Source organism: Microtus oregoni, unplaced genomic scaffold, assembly GCF_018167655.1.
Source record: "Microtus oregoni isolate MIOR12 unplaced genomic scaffold, Mior012 000047F_ref0000412, whole genome shotgun sequence".
In the NCBI taxonomy this organism is placed as follows: Eukaryota; Metazoa; Chordata; class Mammalia; order Rodentia; family Cricetidae; genus Microtus; species Microtus oregoni.
The window spans coordinates 6,560,460-6,587,938 of NW_024543221.1; the positions used below are offsets into that span (position 1 = coordinate 6,560,460).

Consider the following 27,479-nt stretch of genomic DNA (forward strand, 5'->3'; position numbering starts at 1 on the left):
GAGGGCTGGTCTACAGGGCTTCCCATGCAGCTCCAGCGTGCTCTGAAGTCATCCTGGGAAGTCTCCTTGGCTGTGAAGTAGTCTCTCTCTCTCTCTCTCTCTCTCTGCCCTCCCCCACTGACAAGTTAGAAGATAAAGCATGCCGGCCTCGCATTCACACATGACCTGTTACCCGTTTCTGTTTTTTCCTATTTTGTGACTACATCAAGTCTGGGGTGCTTTACAGCTCCTAGAAACAGAGCCCCTCAGGCTCAGACCTGTCCTTGGACAAATGCCACTTTGCCCACTTTGCGTTGTTACAGCTGTCCTCCACACTGAGCTGTTCCACACTTCCGTGGATCTCCTGCCAGGTTTGAGGAGCCTTTCGTGAGTCACCATGGGAACCAGGAGTGTAGGCGAGAGGTGATCTGTGGGGCAGCAAAAGTGGATTATTTCGTGTGTGTTATTAGTATATGCAGTACATCTGGAAAGAGTTCTTTTGAGGACCTAAAAATTATAGTTGCTATAAGGGAGTTTGTTGCAACCACTCAGAAAAGAAATAAACACCAGAGGAGTCAAGGTTGATTTCTGAAAGTAGTTCCCTCCCAGGGTGACCACAGTGCCCCATCTCCCATGGAGAACCTGGCGCTGGGCTGTTGAGGATTTATGCACATGTACAAAACACAGGATTGACTCTCGGCTCACTTCTAGGTCAATGATATCTCGCTGCAATGTGGCCATGGGGTCTGGATGGCACTCCAGAAAAGCCTTACTAGACTTCACTTGCAGCTGCAGCTGCAGGGGTTGGTTGTGGTGTCGGGTCCTAGTGAGTGTGAGCTGCGTAGAAGGGGGAAGGGCTACGTGATTTACCTGACATAATTGTCAGCATCAGGAAGAACATTCACGGCTCTTTCATTCATTCGAGTGGCTAGTAAGCTTCTGTTTCATGCTAGGAGGCGTGCAATGAGACAGGCCCTGACTCTCCTCTTCTGGCCTGGCTGGGTATGGCGAGAGGGTTCCTGGCAGCAGAAATCTGAACAAAACCCTTCACCCAGAAGAACATGTGGTTAGGGGGGTCTTCAGGGATGAGGTGGGGGTAGCACGAACAGAGTAAGGCCCGCAGAGGCTGCACAGTGGCCACACTGTATGGGGAATTTGAAGGATTCTGGACATTATTCCTAAGGATAATGGGGAACCACAAGGGTTTTAAGCAGAAGTGTGTGTGGCCAGATGTGGAGAGTGGAGACTGGGAACCCTAGGCAGGGTACAGCTGCAACACGAGGAACTCTTGCTACCGCAGATAACCACAGACATGGACAGTACCGGAGAGTAACCTGGAAGCTCTTTTTTCTTAGCAAACCATTTCTTTAAAAAGATGTGATTAGCCCTCATTTTTGATAAATGATACAAGAGATTCTGAAACATTTTTCTCATAGCTCACCATACTTAGGAGATAATTGCCGCACAAGACAAGGGCGCAGCGTCCTCTGCATCTCATTTGGACTGTCAAAGCAAGATCTTGAAAGCACTCGAGACTGTGAGTTCTTCCGAGATCTCCCTCCACTCTTTAGCACTCCGACTACTGCCCTCCGGGTACCCATCCTGCCCACAACTGCTGAGATTTCTCTTCCTCAGTTCCATGGCCAATGGCACGGTCACTTCGTCTGCTTCGTTCAGTTCTGAAAATGCAGCAAGTCCCTCAGTGCCGCTGTCTTAACCTAGCTGTGCTACTGCAACCAAATACCACAGCCTGGTTGACCCATGAGCCACAGACACGAGCTTGGCTGAAAAGTCTGCACCAAAATGCTGCAGGTTTGGTGTCTCCAAGGTCTCTGAGATGGCATTTGGTGTCCGTGTACTCTTGGAAGGCATGCACATCATGCCCTGACATGACAACAAACAGAAGGGAGAAAAGGTGGCAACCCTGGCAACCCTTGGGTAGCTAACCCCGTTTCCGAGGATTGACCTCTTAAGATTCGGTTTCCTGTTAATAAGCACCAATGGGGGATAAGGTCCATGTGAGTTTTGAAGGCGACATAGGTGTTCAAACCATACCAGTCACTTTGCTACCCGTTGGTCTTGTGTCTGCAGGTGTGCTGGCTCAGTTGGTGCTAGTGTTAAGCAGAAGTGGGTGTTTGACTACACTTTTGTGTTCTGATAATCTCTGTAATTTCCTAATTATAGCTCCTAGAGCAGTATGAGAGGAGATGGTTGGGGAGAAGGGATTCTGGAGGCATTTAGGACAAAACCTAAAGCATTTGGGAAACAGTGGGATGTGTTAAAGGTGAGGGAAGTAATTATCATGGCTCCCAGGACGAAGGAGGTGACATTGTTAGTGGTTGTGTTTGTTAGAAGGAGGAGACCGAGTGGGGGCAAGCATAGGTGGATGGGGGTCAGCCTACAGCTTTGCTTCCTGTGTCAAACTTGGGTGACCCAGGGAGACCCCAGCATCTCCCTGCCGCCATTATTAGTTGACTTCTAGGTAAGAGACACAGTATAAATGTCTGCTAATTCAGTTCTTTTTGGGATGCTCCTTGTTTGGGTTAATTGTTGGGTAATAATAGAGAAAAATGGGGAGACTTATTGAGGGCTTTCCGTGTGTCAAGCATACACTAGATGCTGTCCAGGTCTTACCTCATTCTTATCTTCCTAATAGCTCTGAGAGGTGGTGACTCTTCATGTCTCTGCCGAGTAAGTGGATGCTATTCTATGAGGTAGGCGGCAGGGTGAGCTCAGTGTTAAGAAGGGTGGGGAGAGGGCGGGGTCTGGAAGCAAGAGGAAAGTGGAGCTGAGGAGAGGCTGAGAAGCTGTCTGTGGGAGGTGGAGAGGAGGGGCCGGTCTCCCTTTGTGCGGAGGTGTAGGCATCTATTTCAAATGCCATAATGATGCTGCTTTCAGCTTCTGGCCCCACAGGGTATGGGAGAGGCAGTAAGCTCATCGCCTGGCTGGACACTGAGTGTCTGAGCGTGGGAAATCACTTGGCTGGCTGCTGTGGAGATGGCTTGGCCGGTCAGGGCCTCAACTTTACTCATCTACAACTGTGCATCAAATCTGTAATCTACCTGTTCAAAGCGTGCAGTGTTGGGGGAGGGGCCACTTGTTGGTTTCCGGCTGCTTAGCCCCGAAATAATCACACAGAAACTGTATTCATTAAATCACTGTTTGGCCCATTAGCTCTAGCTTCTTATTGGCTAACTCTTACATATTAATTTAACCCATCTCTATTAATCTGTATATCGCCACATGGCAGTCTTACCAGGTAAACTTCCCGGAGTCTGTCTCCTGCAGAGGCTCCATGGCTTCTCTCTTACTCCTCTCTTCTCTCTCCCAGCATTCTGTTTAGTCCCCCCCCCCCCACTAGCTAAGTTCTGCCCTGCTATAGGTCCAAAGCAGTTCTTTATTCATTAATAGTAATCACAACATACAAACGGAAATCCCACATCAGTACAGAGAGCCAAGTACAGGAGATCGCTCTTCCAACCTTGTGCTCTCTAGCAATGAGGGAACGGCATCCAGGAGTGAGGAAATTGCTAGAGGTGAAGGGCTGAGCGCAAGATGAGTTTTCCTCATCTTTATTTGAAAAGAGCTCATGGAGGGAACTGTTAGGTTCCCCTACTCAAAATATACTTCAGCAGGGTTTGCAGCATGTGGGAGACTTCCAGATGTGCGAGGCCCCTGAAGCCGAAGGATGTTTTGCAGGCTGACAGGATGTGGAAGGAAAGGGCATTTTGAAACTGACTCAGCAGGTAGGGACCCACTTAGAGCAGAGCCCCAGGGAGGGGCTCACAGGAGGGCATCTTTGTCTCCATATTGTCCCTTCAGGGAAGGTAAAGAGACTCTTAGATGCTGGCAGACACCTTTGCCCACACGATCCTGAGTCCAGGAGGTGTGGAAGACAACCGTTTGTCCTGGATATAGTGAGGCCAAAGATTTTTCCAGTTTGAGCAGAGAAGTTGTTGCTGACTTGGGGAGACTTGAAGGTTTACCTAAGTTCATTTCCTGCTACCTCTCCAGTGAACATTGCTAGGCCCTGGATTGGTTGTGAGGACATGTCTGATATCTCAAACCACTTTGCTACTTTGATCTTCCTCAAGAGCCCTGGCCAGGGAAGTGGGAAACTAAATGAATTCCAATCTGGTTTATAATTCTGTCCGATTTGGTAACTGAAACTGTAGTTTCAGTATAACGTGTGTGTGTGTGTGTGCTCCTCTGCCCTTCTCTCTCGAGATGCTGCCGAGTGTGTGGGGAGCAGACTGCTGATGTGTGGATAACCTGGGTGCCCTCAGGGACCTTCTGCTGTGCTCCTTGCTGGCGTCTGTCTCCTGTCTCTTCTTTTGAGGGTACAGGGAAGTCGCAGGGCTCCTGGAGAGCCAACTAGGAATCTCTGTCTAATTGTGGCTCATTCCTTTTCTAACCCAGAGAGTTGCTCGGGTCCGTGCGGGACTCACGTTCTCCATGTTGGCTTTCTCTATGTGCCAACTGGAGTGGAAACAAAAGGGCCCTTGGTCCCCTGCACACTTCAGTGTACCCAGTTGCCTTGTCCCTCCTCTAGAAATTTTAATACCACACCTCACTACTCTCCCTCATTCTTCTTGCTTCTCTGGAGTTGTATTGGCAGATGGGATCAGGGAGAAAGATGCTCCCTCACACATAGGAGAAGGCTAATCAAGGTATTTACCTGGGCTCTACAAATACCACGCTTCCTGGTTCATGCGACTCACATCCATGTTCTATGTCGTCTATATAGATGCCCTCTCTGTCTAACCAGAGATGATGAGTTATACACCACTTAATGACGGAGGCAGATTCTGAGACTCCTGCTGATATGCAGCCTTGTGCGCTTACACACCAAATGGTCCGGGTAATCCCTTGATGGCTTTAGGAGATGTGGTCAGTGCAAATGTGTGACGCCGCTGCTGGGATAAAGCTTACAATAAATTTTACAAGTAGGAGTTCACAGTAATGATTAAAAATTATTGTAGTAAATACAAACCATAATGCAGTCATTTACTATTATCAAGTAGTATGTTCTGTGTATAACTCCACCTGCTAGCCTTTCACAGGACTGGCTGGTCTCTACCAGCAGGCGTAGTGGGCTGTACTAGACTACAATAGCTTCAGTGTTACTAGGTGACAGGAATTTTTCAATCCCATTATAATTTTGTGGGACCATATGTATAACATATGTAATATGTAATTTTAATATAAATTTCATAAATTGTATATTTGCAGAAATAAAAACATATATACTTTATACCTGAAAAAAGACCACGCCATTGAGTATATTTTATAATATATTTACATACACGCATTGTATCTTAGTGTCATTTGACTCTGTATGATAAGCTGTGGGTCACAGACTCACTAGAGGACAACTCTGAGGCTCACAGGGGTTCAGGATCTGCTTCTGGCCAACCTGCGCAAAGATGGCTCCCAGGTCTTAGGGAGCAAGCGACAATAATCTCGGAGTTAACAGGTGTCATGCAGAGGCCAAAGGCCAGAGCTGAGTTGGAGCCAGGTGTACCAGGCTGACCCAGGGAGAGAGTAAAGGTGAAGGGTGGCCTCAGAGGGACAGTCCAGGCCTACAGGCTGGGTGGGTTCAGAAGTGTCAAGCTTGTCTCCTTTCACAGGAGTGAAAGATAGTGTCTCTGTTGTTTGAAGAGAGCAAAGGGTGACATGCTTGCATAGCCTGAAGGATCTACTGGAGGTCAAGAGGCCAGTCACCCAAACCAGGTGGACCTGAGCCATACCATGTTCTAAGAGTTTTCAGAGAAACGGAGCTTGGAAGCAGAGAGAGACGCACGACACTGCCGGTGTGGGTGCAGAAGGGAGGAACAGGGCAGGGACTTCCTTAACTGATAGAAATGTCTTTAGTCACAGAAGGCAGACATGAGGAAAAGTGAGGGAAGTAAGAAAGTGGGTCTCACAAACGTCTCATGGTGTCAGGCAAAGATATATCATGAGATTTTGTCACCAGTGACATAGAACTGAGGAGGGGTCATTCTGTCTCTCTTCCTTCAGGGTGAGGTTTTCCTCAGTCCTTCCTCTCTCCCTGTCTCTCCCCCTCTCTCCCTCCCTCTCTCTCTGTCTTTGTCTCTCCCTCTCACCACCACCCCCCCCCCCGTGTATATGTTTGATTCCCCTTCCTTCTACCCAGAGGGCATTTGGCAATAGTGATATCAATTTTTGGTTGTCACATGGAGGCGGGGAGGGAGGAGTCCCTGCAATTGGCATCCATCTGCTATAAAGTAAGTCCACTGTTCAACACTCAAGATGGCTTCCACCATAAAAAACATTCAATCCATACTCCAGCTCATTACACTTCTCCTTGCTCACCAAGAGAGCAGCTCTGACAGAGGCCTGGTTCTTGCCTCATATAGCATCGACACATGCCACCTCGTGTTTCTCTGTGGGAGAAAGCGCTCACAAATGATCTAGACTGCAGGACATCCTAGATGGTCAGAGCATGCAATTCAATCACTGCTGCTGGATTCATCCGGAAGTGATGGGCTGAATCATATGCTGGGGTCTGGAGGAGCATGAAGCCCACGGTCCACCTCTCTCCAGCTTCCGGTCTAGGCAGAGAGACAGAAATTGTCAACAGATGCCAGGGTGGCCAAAAGCAAACAAGTGTTTTAATGTAGTCAAAATGGCATGAATGAAATGCCACGGGCTTGAGAAGGCACGCTCGCCAGCAGGAGGGAGGAGGGGCGCTCCTGGGACTGAGCAGTGGCGTGCAGAGCTAAATTAGTGCCCTGTGTGTAAAAACATTTCAAGCAGCCTCTTGGAGGAAGAGAAGAACAGGCAAAGGGTGCCTCAGCTGTGATAAAATATTGAAGAGGAATTAAAAAAAACAACAGGCATTTGTAAGTGGGGTCAAAAATCTTTGCATTATACTTGAATGTGTAATCAGAGAGACTTTTTCTCAACTGTTTTCAGCTTGCTAAGCCTGTCCCGTTTCTAGAGGCAGTGAGAGGGAAGGAGGGAGGGAGGGAGGGAGGGAGGGAGGGAGGGAGGGAGGGAGGGAAAAGCTAGGCAAGGGTATCATGACTGTTCCTGTTTTAGGTTCTTATCTCTTTGGAGTACTACATATTCCTCCTCCAGTTACTCTATGTGAGCGCTCGTAGAATGATGGATGGTTTCTTTGTCTCTTGAAAATTCAGGTTAAATTTCAACATCTGGTGTGAGTATTAGAAGTTGAGGATGAAAGGAGTTGACTAAACCCTGAAGGTGAAGCCCCTGTGGATGGGATTAGTGCCCTTGTAAGAGCCTCTGGTGCTCTTTCTTCTCCCTTCCATCATTTCAGGATGTGGTAAGCAATCCCTTATTTATGAGCCAGGAGGAGATACCAAGTCTGCCTTCCAGGTTACATACTAGGAGGAACAGATCAGTCTCCTTCGTAAACCACTTAGTACAATGGGTCTCAACCTGTGGTCGTGACCCTGGGGGGAGGGCAAATGACCCTTTCATAGGGGTTGACTATCAGCTATCCTTCATATCATATCTTTACATTATGATTCACAAGGGTAGCAAAATTACAGGTATAAAGTAGCAATGAAAATAATTTTATGGAGATCACCACATCAGAGGAACTGTGTTAAAGGATCACAGCATTATTTATATTTATATAAATACTACCTACCAAGTATTTATATAAATTTCCCCTCACTTCTAAAAATCTTGTTGCTTGGTAGCTGGATACAGCGCAGGCCAAAGTGACCTGGCAATGAAGATGGACCAGAAGGCTTTTGTACAGTCTGCTGCTGTCTTCCGGGTTCTTGCTGACCTCTTGAAGAGGTGATGGCATATTGTATGGTCTCCTATCCTGGTTCATCAGGGCCCAGCACACTTGATTCAGCTCCATCTAAGTGTCCGTGAACTCTAGACACAGGAAACATCAGTTCTTCAGCTGATGCCTGACACCTGAGGCCACTGCACAGCCTCTGCAGGGGGAAGGGTCCGCCCTTCTTTTTCCGTTGACTCGGGCATCGTGATAGCATCTTCTGCTCTCTGTGCCTCAGCACTCCATGTCACCATTTGTCCCCTGCCTCTAGATCTCTCAGTCGGCAGTGGAACATAGGGACTCTCTCTGTGAGCCTCCTCTTCAAATTGTCTAGGGTCTCAGTATCATTTCTCTGCAAGGCATTGTGCTTCCCAAGGTAAGGAAGGTCCCTCGTGCTGGGTTCCAATGTTTACCTCCTCTCTTCTTCCTCCTCATCTGCCTACAGTCTAGAAGCATCTCTACTCTACCTAGTGTTTGAGAAATTCCCTTAAGCTTGAGTTCTTGCTTCCTATATCTTATAATAATGATGGCTATTGACATATACAGACTTTATTTGTTATTTGTTCATTTATCATTTGGTTTTGCTTGTGCTTTGAGGCAGGCTCTTGCTCTGTTGGCCGAGCTTGTCTCCAGCAATCCTTCTCCCACCTTCCTGAGCACCTGAATATATAAAACGTGTATAGAACAGCAAATCTCTTAGCTACTGTCCCCGCCATGATCTCTGCATTGCTCAATGCAATGGTCAATTTTCAGTCTTCAGCATCTCAGATTCGTGTGTAATATCTGCCCCGCTGTGAACCTGTCTACCTCACGCCCTATGCCTTTAGTTGCCTGGATGACTCTTGCCCTTACCCTAGCAGCTACTTCTGAGCCCTCTCTTTCCTTCGAGGAACTGTAATTTAATGAGCTATAATTTTGTGGCCACATACTGTGTTCTGGCTGTTACACATCCCATTTTATCACTTAGTGCTCCTCCCGGTGAGGATTGGTAACCCTCCTAGTGTGTAGATGGTGAGCGGGGGCTCAGGGAGGTGATGTGTCTTTATGGGCTCACACAGCTAGTAAAAGGCAGAGACAGGAGCTGTACTAACATCACAGCTAGTAAAAGGCAGAGACAGGAGCTATACTAACATCACAAGTTGTATTCCCATGACAAGAATCGTATCCCTTTGCTAAAACCACCCCCAAAAGGCTCTAGGAATCTCTTTCCCCTGGCTCTTTCAAAGAAGCACCTTCAATCTTGAGTGGCATTTCCTCCCCAAGTCACATTCTTCATGACACCCAAAGGGGTCACTAGCCAGAATCCCTCTCTGTTGACTCTTGGTCTTTATTAAGTCTCCTTTGAAAAGTGGATCACTGGGTGGTGAAGCTGTTTTGAATGTGAAGACTTTATCTTTAAAAACCTACTGTGATGTGTATGAGCCTGCATGAGTTTCTGTGCATCTCGCCGTGTAGAAGCCCACTGAGGCCAAACATGGGCATTGGACCCACTGGTACTGGGTTGTGGGTGGTTCTGAGGCAGTAGGTGGGTGCTAGGAACTGAACCCCGGCCTTCTGGAAGAGCAGTGAGTGTTCTAAACCACCCAGCCATCACTCTAGTCCAGAGAACTTTCTCTTACAGACAGAGCTCTCCCTAACCAGCGATGGGAACAAGGCTCTTAGGACCCCTGTGCTCCCCTCGTGGGTGTGCTTGTTCTCGTGCTTTCACAGACCTGCCTCACTGTGTTCTGGTGAAGTTGCTCCTTCCCAAGCTTGTTCAGACACCCACCGTCTTACCAGAGCCTTTGCTGCTAGAGACCTAGTAGGGAAGGCTGTCTCCAGTGTGCCCTCTAGTGGGTCTGTTAATGTCCTGTCTGCCATTCACAAAAGACCTTCTAGCTCATTCTGTTCATGGATAGAGAGGCCCTCTAGCTCTCTTCAGTTCAGTCCTGTCTGTTAGTCCTGCTTATCCAGGCCAGGGGAATCCCAGACTCCTCTGCCAATTCTTCAAAAGGGAGTTTCCCCCTCTCCTTGGCAATATGCGTAGTGTCCCGCTTACATTTCTCCTTTTGTCTCTCTGGATGCACCTCTACTGTGTCTCTGTCTTTTTCCCTCCCCACGCCATCTGGATTCAGAACAATTCTTTCTAATTTCTGTAGTTTGGTTAGTCAGTCCCCACTGAGACTCTGGGGTATGCTGGTTTGGGGGAGGAAAGGCCCCCCAAGTGATGGGGTCATTTAGAGGGATTGGTGCCGTTCCCCCCCCCCCCCCCCCAGAGAATGAGTTAGTTTGCCATCACAGGGCAGTGGCCTTCTTTCTCTCCTCTGCATGCACTAACCTGCCTGTCTGCTTGCTGCCACGAGTTGAAGCAGCATGAGCCATTTGCTGGTGTCATGCCTTTAGGTTTCCCAGACTCCCAGAACCGTGAGCTAACTGGAGCCCTTTTCATTAGAAATCGCCGAGGCTCAGGTCTTCTCTTCAGTAAGGAAAAAATGAGCAGAGATACCTGTGTTGCTGTCTTAGCCTCATGCCCCTCTGCTGTGATAAAAGACACTCCCAAGAGCATCTTTAAGGAAGGAAAGGTTTATTTGGCTATAATTCCAGGTTCCAGTCCTTCATTGTGGGGAAGACAAAACAGGAACCTGAAGCAGCTGGTCACGTCCGCCATCAAGACCTGAGAAAGGACGTGTGATTGCTGTGTTCTGTGTTCTCCACTCCATGCAGTGTAGGGCTCAAAGCCTACTTTGAGAGTGATGCCATCCACTCTTAGGTTGGGTCATCCCACATCGGTATCATAATCAAGACCCCCGCCACACACACACAGAGGCATGCCCACAGACAACCCAGTCTAGACAGCTCCTCACTGACTCTTACTAGGTGATTCTAGACTGTCACACTGACAATTAAAACTAACCATCCCAGTCCCCCAAAAGTATCCTTTCTGTATCCTATCTATGCTTGTTGGGGTGGAGGGAGTGCCTGGATTTCCTCAGCATGTTTCCCCTCCCTGTTTCTGTGATTGAAGTCCATAGGCAAATGTTACTCTGTAATTCCATGCTCCATGATCCCTTGTCCAAATCAGCCGGACATCCCAGCCAGTTTTTCCAGAGCACAGCCAGGGTAACCAGTGTAGAGAATAATGTGCTTGTTTCAACTGTCCCTCATCCTGATAGCTTAAAGAACTCCTTTAGTGGAGGAGTTCTTTCAGAACCCACTTACAAGGCATACTAATCACCTTGTTATTATATCAGGAAAATGTTGGCTGCAAACTTTATTGAACCTAACCGTACGGGCTTAAACTAGTGGGAACGGGAGGCTGATATCTCTTTTGTGACAGGCGTCTGGAGGTGGGGAGCCCTGGGCTAGTTCTTAGAAACCCAGACACTCAGGGCTTCCCCTGTGTTCTCTCAAGTGTGTTGACTTTCATTCCACGCTGTAGCCCTGGGCTTTGAGAAGTCTCCTGATCTCCAGGCGTAAGACAGACTTCCTAGATAAGATAAGGGAAGAGCGGAGGCCAGAAAGATCTGGTAAGCAAATCTGCCACGCTCCAGCAGGAAAGTAGGTGCTTTTACCAAATTCCCACTTATGTTCTTGGGAATGCTGACCTGTGGTGACCACTAGCTGGGAGTTGGCTGGAGAGAAGACGGTTTGTCTGTGGAGACATTTCCAGGCTTTCTTGTCTACCGCATCTGCCAACAAACATAGATCCCACAGCTTCAAGACTGTTTTTGTAAATCAAAACTCTGCTCAAAGATCAAGGCAGGCCCCTCAAACAAGTGTCTGAGGTGTTTTGCGCAGGGGAGTAAATGTCTGTCATTACAAGAGTACCTTTGAGAGGAAGCACATTTGGGCACTTTAGAAAAAGCTTCCTGTAAAGAGGGTCCACTCACACTTTATGCAGTAATTGGCGTGGGTCCAAATGTCTATACCTATGACATTCTTTTGTGCTTACTGCAGCAGCTGGGTGGACCCCAGGAAATGTCAGGAGTGAGGAAGAGAAAGAAAATATTAAACTCTTTCTTGGCTGGGCAGACCTGTTAGATATTGGCCGCTGAGGGATGTTTTCTGGCATGCTTTAATGGAGTGTCTAGGAAGCGCCTGGGATGGGGTTTGCAGCAGCTTAGATTGGGATTGTGAATCTTCACAACAGAAGGGAGCCTGGCCGGTTTCCTTGAGCAGCCACCTGCTTCAGAGACACCCCAGAGCCTTCAATCTGTCCCTTCCCCAGAGACTGTGCCCGTCTCACCTGCTATCTTCTGCCGCAGAGTTTTGAGTAGCTAAGCATCTTGGTGTGGTGCAGGTGTTCACTGTGACATCTGTGAGGCTCAATGCCTGGCCCTGTTTATTTCATCCCAGACCTGGGATCTCCAGGTACAAACACGTGTGTTTGTCATTGTTGACTCACAAAGGGACAGCACATGATTCATGAATTCCTTTGGTGATTTGCTGGCATGTTTTTATTTGTCAAAAATTCACTGGGTCTCCTCTGTTTGTCAGCTTTGGCCAAGGATGCTACCAGGAGAGACTCCTGTGTCCCTGATTGTCAGGAAGAGATCAGAGAGGAACAGAAATGAGAGATAAGTGTATCAGGTGGCCTTGGCAGGAGCTAGGAGCCCGTGGAGGGAGGGCTTGGGCTTGGGGATTGGGGGTTTATTGGGGACAGCAAGGAACGCGCCATCATGGAGCCTCCGTGTGAATGAACTCGGGACTCTAGCTTGTGTTCTAATTGTGGTCAGCTGAGAGAAATAAATGAGGTCTCCAGAACACACAAAGAACAAATGTGGCATCTTCTGAGCAGAACTCAAGGCAGGTTTCTTGGAGATGGTGAAGACTCAACTGGCCAGGTTACAGGAAGCATGCGCAGACAGAAGGAACAAATAAGGAAAGGGAGGCAGGAAAACTACAGGGTTCACTCTGTGCTTTCCAAGTTTGCCTGGAAGCTAAACTCACGGCGGGGGAGATCAGGCAGGTAGGGCAGAGTCACTCCGGGAAAGGTTTGTATTTTGTTTCTAAGCAAAGAGAGGCAGAGAAATGGCATTATTATATAGAGTTCATAGGAAGAAACTGAGCTGAGGGGAACCTGGTAGGGAGGAAGAAAGCTGTCTCCATCTTGGGAAGTTGCTTGTTTTACCCCTGCTGAAGTTTTCTGTAGCAAGGAGCAGTGTGACCCAATGAGTTCACACAAGCACCATCTCCACGCTCACCCTGAACTTCACCTTGAATCCAGGTAACCAATCTGAGGGATAGCGCTTGTTGGTAAAAACCAGGTCACTTACTTCAAAGATCATAAAAAATCCTTCAAAAAGTGTGTGTGTGTGTGAGAGAGAGAGAGAGAGAGAGAGAGAGAGAAGAGAGAGAGAGAGAGAGAGAGAGAGAGAGAGAGAGAAAGAGAGAGAGAGAGAGAGAGAGAGAGAGAGAGAGAGAGAGGGTAGGGGGAGATTGAAGGAGAAATTAGTTTGGTATGTAGTCTTGAGCCTCTGTTTTTGAGGAAGGTTGGGGTGACATTGGGATTGCTGGTGGTGACAGACCCTCAGAGGTGGGTTCTGGGTCTTAGTTTGACTAACTGCTCAAGCGGTCTTATTGTGAAACACCAAGTGTGTTCATTCCTGGGCTGTGGAAGCAATTTTATTTAGCCCCACAGTTAAAATGAAAATATAAAGTTAGAAAAGGACCTGGATAACCTTTAAATGTTGCCAGGCTTTTTATCTGAAAGTACATTAGGGAAGGTTAAGCATATTTATTTATTTATTAGAATATCTTTATTATTTGACAATTTCATATATGTACATAATGTCTCTTGGTCATATCCATCTTAACTTCCACTCTTCCCAGACACTCCCCAGCACATCCCTCGCATCCTCATGTCCTGCCTTTTCCTTTTTTAGATTTATTTTATATATATGGGAGTTTGCATGTATATATGTGCCCTGTGGTGTGTGTGTGTGTGTGTGTGTGTGTGTGTGTGTGTGTGTATGTTTTTGGAGGTCAGAAGAAAGTATAGAATCCCTGAAACTAGAGTTAAGGAGCATTGTAAGTTACCATGTGGGTGCTGTGAACCGAGTCTGGGTCCTTTGTAAGAGCAGGGAACTACTGCTCTTTTTTTTTTTTTTATTTTTCGAGACAGGGTTTCTCCGTAGCTTTTGGTTCCTGTCCTGGAACTAGCTCTTGTAGACCAGGCTGGCCTCGAACTCACAGAGATCCGCCTGCCTCTGCCTCCCGAGTGCTGGGATTAAAGGCGTGCGCCACCACCGCCCGGCGGAACTACTGCTCTTAACTGCTGAGCCATCTCTCCAGCCTTCTCCCTCCCTCCCTCCTGCCCTCTTTCCCTCCCTCTCTCTTTCCCTCTTTCCTTCCTTCCTCCCTTTCTTTAACAAATATAATCCACAGAGTCTAACTAGTCCTGCGTGCTGATGGTTGAGCGACCTTGTTGGCTTGACTTTGTCCAGGCCTTGTGCAGGGACCAGAGTGTTGGGACTTCATGAAGGGCAAGGCTACGCTGTGTCTAGGAGCCAGCATTCCACAGCACGCTCCCCCACCTTCCGGTTTGTATATTCTTTCTGCCCCACCGTTCACAGTGCTTTCTGAGCCTTGCTGGGGGAAGGAGTGATATATGCATCCCACTTAGGCCTGAGGACTCATGGATCTCATAGTCTCAGCACTTTGACCGGCTGAGTCTGCGCTGGTGCCTACTGCAGAAAGGGGCGTCTCTGGCTAAGGTTGAGAGGGCCTAATGCTTCACGTGGGGACAGTGATGCCTGGAACACTCGAGGAGGTTTTAGAGCTAGAAGGACCAGATGAGTAAGAGAGACAATGACTGCTTTACTAAGCCTCAGACTCCTAGGGCCTGGGGTCTACAGTGCAGCTGGAAAAAGGTAGGATTGGGCAGTTTGAGGGAGTATTGTGTAATACAGTGTGAGGGACACTAGGACATTTTGCTCTCAGACACTGCAGTCCTATGAACGTATACATAGGTGTGAGCAAAATTATATAGCTTCTGGGACATTTGCCCCTCCCACTCAGCAGGTTAAGGTGAGCATGTAGTGTCTAGGCCTGGGAGTCATCATTTGATGTTGTCACTGGGAGTCAGTGATGTTGTCTCGGGATGTGACTTTCAGGGGCCTGAGAGGTCTGTCTCACACAGAAGGGAGTTTTCTATCTGCTTCTAAATTTACTCAGACGTTCAAAGTGACCAAAGCAAGCCCTGGGTTGTTTAACCTCTCTTGACTTCCATTTCTTTTGCTTCAGAATTATGATGATTTCATGCTAATCAATATCTCAAGAGTATTATAACCAAGGCTCTCATGGTGAACTCTGAAATATAAAAGGATCATTATACTCTACACAGATCGTGGAGAATCAGCTATCATTACCCAAGGCCATCTTGGGACAGGATGGATCACTCGCTCGCTCACTCCCTCGCTCGCTCAGTCACTCGCTCACATACCTATGTGTTCCTGCATAGCTTCAGTGTCTCATCCACTCAAAGGACGACAACAAAAGGGACAAGAGAACAGTTCCTTTCTCTCGATTTCCATTCTACTGATTGGAAGCCCAGGAACTGTGCGTGGTCGGCATGCAAGGCACAGCAATCAGGATGAACAGAGAATTTCCATGTCTGAGTAAAGCCCTCCCTGTGAGGCCTCAGGAGGGGAATGTGTGTGCACTTCAGTCATGAGAGGAGAACCCACACGCATGACTTAGGAGAGTGGCGTTGAGCTCTTTGGTTGACTGTGTCCTTCCAAGACTCCGTGCCAGGCCCCAAACCCAGTGTGACCATACTAATAAGTGACCCTTAGGCATCCATGCTCCTCTGTTGGGGTGGGAGAATTAGCCAGGTACGTTGGCCTGTTCACTTTTCTGCCATGCATAAACACAGCACCAAGCAGAGAAGCAGAAGCACAGAGGGCCTCTCAACAATACCAATTCTGTCGGCCTCTTGAACTCCGATAGATACTTTTCTGTTGTTTCTACATAACCCACGCTCGGTAATTGTATTACAACCAAAGTAAGTCTAGAGTAGACATGAACTCTGGAGTGATGGGGACAGTGAGGGCCTGGCCTGACCGGCTGTTGTCTCCTCTGGTTCATTGCAGGCGACTGTTGGCTTCTGGCAGCCATTGCCTCCCTCACCTTGAATGAAAAACTGCTTTACCGAGTGGTCCCCAAGGACCAGAGCTTCCAGAAGAACTATGCGGGTATTTTTCATTTCCAGGTATTAGGCCTTGCTTGGTACCTTTGCCATCACTTCTGTATCTTATCCAAATCTGTGTGATCAGAAACTCTGGAAGTGAGGCCAATACTGACATCAGGTTATCCCTCTGGGTGATTTGGGTACATGCTCCAGTTTGAGAGCCATTCCTTTGTACATCTGTTCTATCAAACTCATTCTCTTCCCTTCTTCCTCCAGGCCATAGGGCCATGAGGGACTCACTCTGGACTAAGGATCAGGAGATATCAGACTGAGTCACTCACTTTGGCTGCCTGGGTGATACTGAGCAAGCTTTCTTCTCCACAGACTCAAAGAAAGACTAAATGTTTCTTGGTGCCTGTGGATGAGGTGTAAACCCTCTCAGGGAGTTTAAGGTTCACAAAGCCCAGAGACTAGCTCACTGGCAGTGGAGACCCCAGCCAAGGAGTCTGCTGAAGGACCTCTCTCTGCTTCTGCGTGTGATACAGGTTGTTTTCCCACCCCTAGTTCTGGCAGTACGGAGAGTGGGTAGATGTTGTCATTGATGACAGACTGCCTACCAAGGATGGACAGCTGCTCTTTCTACACTCGGAAGAAGGCAATGAATTCTGGAGTGCTCTCCTGGAGAAAGCCTATGCCAAGTAAGTGAGATGGTGAGGAACTGGAAGACCCTGGGGCCTCCCTGAAGGCGCTTGCCTGCCTTCCCACTCAGGATGTGATGACCAAGTTTTTCCCAACACCCAGACAGCCATAGGCCAGAAAGAAAGCATCCTTCTCAAGAGAAAAGGAAATTTGGACTGGGGATTTAAGATCTCATCTTTGGGGATGGAGAGATAGCTCAATGATAGACTCTTGGGTAGCATGCATAAGGCCCTGGTTCAATCCTCAATATACCATATTATATATATTCATTCTTGGGACAGAATGAATGAATGTTCAAAATGATGATGATGATGAAGCAGAGGAAAATTATAGAAGGAAGTTTCTGTTTTGCCCAGTCCTGCAGCTGTTCAGTTCCAAAGAAACACACAGAGGCTTATAGTAATTATAAAATGTTTGGCCTATTAGCTCAGGCTTATTATTAACTAGCTCTTACAACTTAAATTAACCCATAATTTGATGTGGGAGTGTCATATATCAATCTGTTGATTTCATTGGTTAAGCAATAAAGAAACTGCTTGGCTGGCCCTCATAGGTTAAAACATAGGTGGGAGGAATGGTGGGAGAATGCTGGGAGAAAGAAGCTGAGTCAGTGAGTCGCCATGATTCTCCCACTCCAGGCAGACGCAGGTTAAGATCATTCCTGGTAAGCCAGCTCGTGGGCTACAGCAGATTATTAGAAATGGGCTAGTCCAGGTGCGAGAGCTTGCCTAGAAGAGGCTAGATAGAAATGGGCCAAGCGGTGTTTAAAAGAATACAGTTTCCGTGTAATTATTTCGGGTAAAGCTAGCCGTGGGGGCGGCTGGGTGCCGGGGTCGCAGCCCCACCGCTCCTATTACAACAATAATTCTTATCTATGTTTAGCCACATGGCTTGGTATCTTTTCTCAGTGCAGCATTTTCATCTTGCTTCCTCTGCATCTGGGTGGCACCTACAGACTGAGACTTTCCTCTTCTCAGAATTCTCCTAGTCTGGTTGCCCCACCTATACTTCCTGCCTGGCTACTGGCCAATCAGTGTTTTACTGAACGAATATGAATGACAAATCTTTACAGTGTTCAAGTGCATTGTCCCACAGCAGAAAAGAAATATTTTCAGTACCAAACTGAAGCATAATCAATAAAAAGTCAGAGACAGAAATTGGGGCTCAACCTGAAGATCTGAAAAGCAAAACAGCCAGCATTGGCTCTTACCTCAACCTAAGTCCAAAATGGCTATCCTGCCTCAGCAATCTCAGAATGAGACTGTGTATGAGCTGTCTCCTCCCACCTTATAATCCTCTCTAGTTCTGGAATTAAAAGTGTCCACCACTGGAGTTAAAGGCAGGTACCGCCTGGTTTCTATGGCAAACTAGTGTGGCTACTGGGATCAAAGGTGTGTGTCACCACTGCCTGGCTGTAAGGCTGACCAGTGGGGCTGTTTTACTCCTCTGATCCCCAGGCAAGCTTTATTTATTAAAATACAATAGACATGCCACTACTCCAAACTCAGCAAAGTTTCTGCTCATTCCTTGAATGCCGTTTTCCTGACTGACATTCCAAGTTGAAAGGTTTCTTCGAATTAGCCTCATTTGCTGTCACTCCAGTAAATTTCTCATTCTGTTAGGGCAATCCTTAGCCTCAAGGAAAGGCTCCCCATTCCTATCTGTGCCTGGGTACCCCAGAAACTCAAGCAGTCAGGGCCAATTCTGAAGGGGTTTTGGTTTTGAAAGGGAGTGGGAGACCTGGAAAGGGGCTTCCTGGGGATCTGTTCCTAGTGAAAGCATCTGTCTTAAACAGTGGTCTGTGCTTGTTCTAGGCTCCTTGTCAAAGCTGGCTAAGGTCTTTCCTTGGCCCTCTAGCCTACGTCCTGGCATCACCCTTTCCATGTCCCGTGATTCCCTTATCAGATGCTCATGGCTGTGGATGGTGCTTGTTTTCTTTCTTTCTTTCTTTTTCCAACAGACTCAATGGTTCCTATGAGGCGCTTGCTGGAGGCTCCACAGTTGAGGGGTTTGAAGATTTCACAGGTGGCATCTCTGAGTTTTATGACCTGAAGAAGCCCCCGGGCAATCTATACCACATCATCCGGAAGGCCCTTCGTGCGGGATCTCTGCTGGGGTGCTCCATTGATGTGAGCCTCAACTCTTTTCTTCATCCCTTTTATCTGGTAGCATGATGGTTTATAGTGTTCAGGAATGGTGAAGACCTAATGAGTGGGTGGGAACTAGGGTTAGTCACACTTTAAGATTATATTTTGCTGGTAACTGTTGGAGCCTCTAAATAGTATGGCTAGACTCCTCAAGATAGCACAGCCTCATCCCCTGGGTCCTAGTTCCTATTTACTTATCATCTGTTTTAGTTAATCATCTTAGTCTTTGGGAAAGCAAATTGGCAGCTGACAATATTTGATGGACTTGATCCCTGAAGAAAAGAGGGCCCAGCCCTGACAGGAAGATTGGGAGTATGGAATGCCAATGTGGCCTTAGAGGTCAGACCTGCAAGCCACCAGCCTGAGGGCCAGTTGTTACCTGTCTCCCCAGATGCTCTCTTTTCTGTCTGCATGTTTTAATGGGTAGTTTCGCTTGTTTGCTTTGTTGTGAGGCAGTGTGACTATGCTCTCTGCCACACTCTAGGCTTGGCAGCCACTTGCTCCCCGCCTGGCTTATTAAAGGGGGTCGTCTAGAGATGGGTCTCTTTGTTTGTGGGTTGTTGCTGCTCCTTCATTCGTCTCACCCAGGAAAGTCCTGGCTGTGTGTTGTGCTTTTAGAAAGCAGTGTAACGCTGGCTCCAAAGAGGTCAGGGTCAGCCCCCCTGATCAGACTCTCTCCTTGACCAGGTCTCAAGTGCAGCCGAAGCAGAAGCCACCACCAGGCAAAAGCTGGTGAAGGGTCATGCATACTCTGTTACCGGAGTCGAAGAGGTAGGGAGGGGTTAATGTGAAATCTGGGAAGTCCCAAGCAAGAGTAGGAGGGCACACTGGGAAGTTCTGAGTTGGTTGGAGCTTTCTTTGCTTACTTAGAGCAAGCTTCTCTCAGGATGCAGAACCCCAGACAGATTCGGGTTCTCCACAGGGTACCTGTGACTCTTGGCTTCTCAGAGGACTGTCTGAGTCACCCTCATTCTAGCTCTCTGGTTTCAGTTAAATTTGGCTCTTTTCTGAGACAGAGTCAGAAAAGTCATAGGGACTATCAGTTAGAGTCTACACACAGCCCAGACAAATGCTTATGTAGGCAAAGCAGTATAAACCCATAGGAGTCCCTAAAAGAAGAAACGATTTCTACTCCAGTGTTCAGGGTGATATTTAATAGTGAGAAGTCACGTAGCTATTTTTCATTCTCTGGCCCCAGCATGGCCTAAACTATTTGTGATTTTTACTTCATATGGTTCACCTATATCCAGATAGGAGTTGAATAATTTGGTTTATAGTAAGAAGTATAAATATAAGAGGACGAAAAGATGAAGGTAAAGTACATCAACCTAGACAGTGCTGAGGAATGAATTTTCTTTGGGGTTCTGGGTGGTCGTGTAGAAAAAGCCACACACCAAGGACTCCAGCTCTTGCCGTTTATTGCAAGTGACATCACTCACTACACGCCTTCTGACTGGACGTGGTCTTGTTAAATCAAGTCCACTCCGTAAACATTAATTGGGAGTATGAGGAAACTTTGGGTTAGCGCGTGACGGGAATGATAATGATAAAGACCTGCGAGACTGACCTGTTTAGGTACATATGTTTTAGCATGTGTGCAGGAGTGCTTGGGGATCATACGTAAGTGCTCATGAAGTAATGGCTGAGTCCTTTTCTGTTGTTACTATAACACAATGCCTGAATGTGGATTTATAAAAGAAAGAGTTTTTTTTTATCTCATATATCTGGAGTTTGGGAAGTGTAACAGGGTAGCTTCATGAGTTTCATAACAGCATCAATCAGAAGGGTAAGTGGGCACCCCCAAGAGGAGATACAAACAAGAGGGCATTTGCTGCGTAATACCTTTAACAACTAATCAAGTCCTGAGAGAATGAGAACTTACACAAGAAGAGTGAACTGGGGTAGCAAAGACAGTAACCCCATCTCCTGTTTTAATCCCTTGAAAGCTCCACTTGCAAGCCCCACAACTGCACTGACCAAATTTTACCATTAGTATTTGAGGGCATTTATAATACACTTAGATGTTGGAGACACTCTGCTAGACGCCTTCCTTTTCCTGGAGAGATGTGAGCAAGCATCTACTCACCAGATAAGGTAACGGGGATGACAGAGCAAAGAAGCAGTTCTGCCCAGTTCCACCTCCGTGAAACAGTGGTTAGGTGGCTCACATGCTTACAGGAGCACGGATGACTCAAATGCAGCTGCATCACCAGAAAGCCAGCATGGGTGGGGACACACGAAAATTGCAACTCTGGAGCTCCCTGCATGACTTGCAGGCAGCACCCAATGGAGACTCTCTGCTTGCCCTGCAACTGTTCACTGCGTTTTATAGCCTTGGAGAGGGGCTTTGTAAATCTTATAGCTTTCAGGAATTTCCTGGGCCCCCAAGTTTTCCTTACTTCCCAAGTCTAATGAGTTTGCTCGAGGAGGGGCTAGCTAGAGCACTGACTAGGTAATCTTGAATAACTGGGCCTCTCTGAGTCTCATATTGTTGAGGTCGAACTGTGAAGTTTAAATAATGCTTAGCACTATATTGAACCCACTAATAAGTAATCAATAAATGTTAACTTCTATGCTATTGGCATTGTTTGGGGGGGCATTTATTAGGATGCTGTCTCTGATATTCAGAACAAGGTCCTGCTTAATCAGTTGCAAACTCTAAACCTACGTTTAAGTAGATAGATAGTTGGTTTGTGGTAGATTTGCTCTTCATTTGTTCTAATAGCTGTGAAAGCAAACATTTGAGCAAAGATTAATGCTTAAGGAGAGGAAAGTGTGGTCTCTTGGAGATATTTGAAACTCTGAACACCCTGGGTGCAGACATGCACTCCAGGCTGCAGCAGTGTGGTGATTTGTCCCTGCGTGACTCTTGCAGGTGGATTTCCGTGGCTGCCCAGAGAAGCTGATCAGACTGAGGAACCCATGGGGTGAAGTGGAGTGGTCTGGAGCCTGGAGTGATGCGTAGGTCCCTCTCCCTGCGTAAAGGTGTCATGAAACACACACCATGAGGAACGAGACCTGTCGTTTAGCGGGTTCTGCAGCACTTACTGTTTGTAGATGACACAACATGCTTTGGAATATTATCCCATGATTCAAGGATGGGAAAAGCAGAATAGAAACCATTTTGCTGCAGGTTTTGATTATGAATTTCTGCCTTGGCATTTGGAAATTTGGCAGCTCTGTGGAATTTTGTACCAAACTGGGTACAAAAAACTGGGTACTACAAGGTAAAATCAATCACTTGCAATCATATTTCCCTGCCGCAAGCACTGTTTCCCTCAGAAGCAAGAAAAAACAAAGATGCTGGGAGAACCTTGATCCTGGGAGCCATGGCCCACCCAGGCAGTGACGAACGGGTGTGCCACTTACCCACAAATTCCTGACTAGGTGTTGATTATTGGGTGGAAGGACAACCTCTGAACTGCCTGTCTCCTGGTAAGGGAAGTCAGTTCAGGGAGATGAGGGCCTGGGGTGGCTATACTCTGGCATCTATGTCCCCAGTGTCCTCTATCAGCCAGAGCCACGGTCTGGGCTATTTACCTGCTGGCGGTTGGAGAAGGAGGACATGGAAGCTCGAGTGACATGTGTGAACTAAGCATCCAGCTGTTCTTTGCTCTTGTTTAAGTTTGAAACATCAACAATAACAACAACAAAAATCAAACCCACTGGGAGATGAGATTAGATCTGGAATTGTCAATCAGATCCCATAACTTTTGCTTGCACCAAGCACACTGTGTTCAGTGCCCCCTAACCAACGCCAATAGCATGGAAGTTGACATTTATTGATTGCTTACTACTGGGTTAAGCACGGTGCTAATCATTTCAAACACACAATTGCACTTGATGACTTTAAGAAGCCCCAGGATGCTTCTGCTCGTCTCCAAGTACTTAGAAGTCACTGGAGGGAGAGGCTGGGCCTGGCTGTCTTCTTGGCTGGTGAGGGAGGACCTGGGCTTTTGTTGAGTGTGGTCAGGGAAGAGCTTTTGTTTGTTTTAGGATTGATACTAACCCCGTTCACGTATCTAGACAATGCACACACTTTTCAGGAAAGCCCAAAGCCGTAAAGGTCAGACAGCTGTAAATGGCATTTGAACAAAGTACATTGTCACAGAAAGGCCACCAGCAGGACACCGGGTAACATTACCTCTAGCAAATTTCCATAAAACTGGACCTGATGATCAAAGCCACATTCTTAGGAAGCAGACAGTGCCTGTGTCCCTGGAGCTGGCGCGGCCCTCTTATAAATAGATTCGCCCCAGTCTGATAGAAGATCAGAGTGACAAGTCCCTAATGGATCTGGCGGCAGGACCACCTTGTTCCTATGGTCAGAGGTCTGTGAGTCTTCATAGAAATGTAAAACTTACCCAGAGAGTGGAGATTAGAATGGAGCCATTATGTTTCCGCTGCATGCCGTCAATCTCTGCAGGAGCCCATGGCCTTGGCTTCATCCCTTGCCCTCAGTGGTACTCTGCTTCATACCTGTCTTCTTTCCTTGATAGGGGGGGCATCGCTTCTGTGGTCCTTTGGGGACATTTAGCTGCAGCAAACAGCTTGCACATCTCGGCAGTGGCCGCTTCTGGCTCATTATTCCCCCTTCCGCAGAGCACCTGAGTGGAATTACATAGATCCCAGGAAGAAGGAAGAGCTGGACAAGAGAGCAGAGGACGGAGAGTTCTGGTGAGAGGCTGTGCAGAAGGGCTGTCTCCTAGGGGTTAGGCTGTTCCAAGGTGCTTGGGCGGACGGGCCTCCAGGATTTCCAGGAAGGTGACGATGTTCCTAGCACGGGGGCTTTTCATTTTCTCTGTTCCTGTGCCCCAGTATAATTCTACCTCTCTTCTCATGTCCAAGCCATTGCCCACAGCACGGCCTGGCCAACAGCCTGATGGCCTGCTGTGAGCCTGAAACAATACTTTCCAACTACCATCCAACTCTCAGGCCTAGTTACAGTCAAAACAGAATTCTTTTCTTTGTCTGGGTTGAGGGGGGGAGGGGTCTGCCGAAGATGGGACCTCTTAGAGGACATCTCCACACCGGATGTCATGGAGAATTCTTCAGGAATGAGCCTCTGGTGGGATTAGCTGTGACCCAGCCTAGAGGCAAGGACTACACTGGTATCCCCTCCTGGGGGCGGGGTCCATTTGGTTCCTGGTCCCAACTCTGTGTGGCTGGCAGACACAGGAGGGAGATTCTTCAGAAACAGAGATGCTGACCACGGTAGCCCTGCTTGTTTGGGTCCCTGGACTGTAGAACTGGATCCGGGCAGTCTACAGCTGCAGAATTATCAGAGCTCTTTCTTGGGCCTTCGATCTTTCTTCCTGTCCAGCCCACCTCACCCACACTTCCTTCCTGTCCCTTTGTTCTTCAGGATGTCCTTTTCAGATTTCTTGAAGCAGTTCTCTCGACTGGAAATATGCAACCTGTCCCCAGACTCCCTGAGCAGTGAGGAGGCCCACAAATGGAACCTGGTGCTCTTCAATGGCCGCTGGACACGAGGCTCCACAGCTGGGGGCTGCCAGAACTACCCAGGTGAGGCAAAGGCCACCAGGCTCTTCTTCCCCGGGCTGCATGGCTTTTAGGATGGATCTTTGGATAATTAATGCCCTTGGGTCTGAGGTGCTGTTTTTACTCTGGCTTGGAGGCCAGGCCAGCCAGGGTGGACAGCAGTTTTGCAGCTGTCTACCTGAGGCCTTGCCTAGGCTCCTGTGTGTTTAAATCATCCATGCTTCAGCCACCCCTGTCCTTTTGGCATGCTGCTTCTCACCACCTCTTCTTGGACCATCCCTAAAGCCTTGGCTGCCTTCCCTGGTTCAGCTGGCGGACACCACCACATTGAGCTTGGGTAGAGCAGTTAAGGATGTCAGCAGACAATCGAGCGTTTTCAGTGGCTTGCACTCAGAAGAGCAGCCATTCTGCTTGGTGTTGCCCAAGTTATGGCTGAAGGGGTGAGGCTGTGGGGTCAGGAATGGACAGACACAGGCTATGTGTGGGTCATGTTCCATCAGTGGGGAGAGGAGGTCATCAGGAATCTCCCCCTGGCAGGGATGTCCTTGTGCAAACCACCACCTCTGCCTTAACTCTGGCTCCTTAGAGAGCGACCTCCCTGGTTCTTGACAGACGACTAACATGTACTTGTGTAGACTCCTCCTAGGTCGCGTCCACTGGGACAGCTGCTGAAGAAACCACTGAGACATGACCCCAGCTCTCTGGAGAAACAAAGGAAAGAAAACCACGCTCCCTTCTTGCTAGTTCCCCACCTCCATGCTTCCCTGGCTTGCTGTTGCTCTGTTGATTTGTGTTGATTGACTCAGTATCTCCACGCGGGGCTGAGGGGTAGCTGCTTTCTTCCCAGCCAGAGAGCACTGCATGCTGTAGAAATGGCAGCACTGTAAAACCCCGTGTGGGTGCAAAGGGGGAGCACAAGGTCTTACCTTCTTCCCCTTCCATCTCCATCTGGCTACAACCAGCCGTTGACAGGCCTGAAGCGGGAGCTGGTGGCCTGCCCCCATCAGTCAGTATACAGGTTGTGAGGCCCAGGGACATTCCTTTTCTGGAGCTTCAGTTTTTCAGTCCTCACAGGGTTCATAATTCCTACCTTCCCGCTCGCTGGGGCCCACAGGAGCATTGTCGCGCGGAGCACACGGGGAAGCGCTTTGTAAACTGTGCAGTGTTAGACAAATGGGATGGATTATTTTTATGGCCCATTCTCTTCCTCTAGTACTGTTAAGGAGTAAACAAAAAATGTAGGGATTGCAGTAATGCTACATTTGGGAGAAATTAAAATATGCTCACCATTAACAAGCTCTTAGAAAAGATGCAGGAAATCTGCATGGATCATTCTGGAAGCCCAGAACCATAGGGGGTGCCCAAGGTGTCTGCATGCACCAAATAATAATCCCATCTGGGCTGCCAGCTAGCTGTCAGGAAGAAATGGATTGTTCTTGCCTCGTGGTAATGAAGTAAGCGCAGAAGATTACCGAAATTTCTTTCTCCCCTGGAATTCACAGACACCTGATCTTAAAAATCTATATACACCTGTGCCTTAAGTAGAAAAATAAAACCTAGAAATACAGGCTCTGGGAAGGAGGAATTGAATAAGTACTCTCAGTGTTAAAGAAAAAATAATAAATGGGCCTTGGACATAGGAGAATGCTGTGTGCCTTCATAGAGTTTGCACCGCCGTGCAGAGACTGTAAAAACACACACCAAGTCCTGCTCACCCTAATCCACTCCTCCCCAATTCTTTGTTGCAATTATACACCTAGCCTGGTGGAGTCTGTCAGACCCAGCTTCTTCAATTATACTCTTAGCTCGATTCCATCAGAGAACTGTTGTGTGTCTGTGGCAGATCCTTCAGGCTCCTCTTTGCCTAGCTTGGGTAGTTACTAAGTTGAGAGAGCCTTTTCAAAAGTTGCCTTTGAATAAAGGTGTCTTGCATGTGTGGAGTGTTGCTTTGTACTGGTGTGTGCATGCACACTTGTAGAAGATGCTAGGTATCCACTCCGTGCCTTATCTGCCTCTTCTTATTCATGTTCTTTCACTCTCTGTCTCTTAAACCTTTGAGACAGTCTCTTACTGAACCTGGGGCTCTTCTAACAGCCCCTGTCTCCATTTGTATACCCAACAGCATTGCGTTTACAGGCACATGTGTTGTAGGTTTTTTGGGACCACAAGCCCCCAAATCATGACACAGAGACTTCTTATTAATTATGAATGCTCAGCCTTAGTTTAGGCTTGTTTCTAGCTAGTTTTAGACATTAACTCCTTTCTATCAGTTGATGTGCTGCTCTGAGGTTCTTTTCTTCATCCGTGGACTGTGCTGCTTTTCCGTTTCCTCCATGTCTGCTTGGCTGACCCCCAGCTGGCTGGCTGGTTCCCCTTTAGTCTCTGCCCGCCAGTCCTGCCTATCTCTCCTTTGTCTACCTATTGGCCATTCAGCTTTTTATTAGGCCAATCAGGTGCCTTAGGCAGGCAAGTTGAAATAGCAACATATTTTTACATAGCTAAACAAATGCAACATAACTATTAAAGATGTGTTGCTTTTGTTTATGTTTGATTTTTATGATTGCTAACCTGTATTTCTTAATTACATTTTAAAATGAGCTGCCTAGGTACAGTACCTTAAACAAGAGTAGAAACATACATATGGTATAACAAGAATAACTTTAAATTTGTACCAATATACCAAAATCTATACCAATGTAAAGTATTTGAGGTTAATAGTTGTGTGAGCTTTATGCCCTGTGGGCATGGCCAAGAGCTGCATTTAACTAGAAGCTGCATTTATGTGCCCCAGATCTTGGTGCCTGCACTGTGTCAGGTGTTTTTCTTAGCTTATTGCGTCTACTTGATGTGCTGGTTGCTCAAGTGTTCTCTGTACAGCAAAGCTGTGCCTCTGTATGCTATAAGGCTACAAGGGAGTTGTGTCTTTTTCTTCCAGTTTCCTCAGACCCTAGATAGCACCAAATGTTGCTTTAACTTCAGCACAGTGACTGTACCGTAATCTACTGCAGACTCAGTCAGCAGCTGCAATGCTGTAGCTATCGAACTGTTTCTCTAGCAGCAGCCAGGCCACAGCCTGGCAAGAATTCTGCTCCCACAGGCACTGGCCCTGTCGCTGCCACTAAAGGTCGCTTTGACTAAATCTCTATCATTCTAATTATGAATAATACTCAAGATTCAAAGACTGGGGTGAAAATCTGCTAGCTCGGAGAGACTAAGTAACAACTTTTTCCTTGCTGGTGTCCATGGAAGACCCATGCTT

At 47.5% G+C, this 27,479-nt stretch overlaps 1 protein-coding gene across 1 annotated transcript in view; it reads left to right on the plus strand.

The window, feature by feature from the left end:
* The window catches only part of Capn8 (calpain 8), a 72,168-nt gene that overhangs the window by 17,973 nt on the left and 26,716 nt on the right, over positions 1 to 27,479 (plus strand). The window contains 7 exon segments of the mRNA XM_041635248.1: positions 15,835 to 15,953; positions 16,437 to 16,570; positions 18,532 to 18,700; positions 19,406 to 19,489; positions 21,594 to 21,679; positions 23,321 to 23,395; positions 24,084 to 24,244. Coding sequence (XP_041491182.1) covers positions 15,835 to 15,953; positions 16,437 to 16,570; positions 18,532 to 18,700; positions 19,406 to 19,489; positions 21,594 to 21,679; positions 23,321 to 23,395; positions 24,084 to 24,244 — 828 coding nt within the window.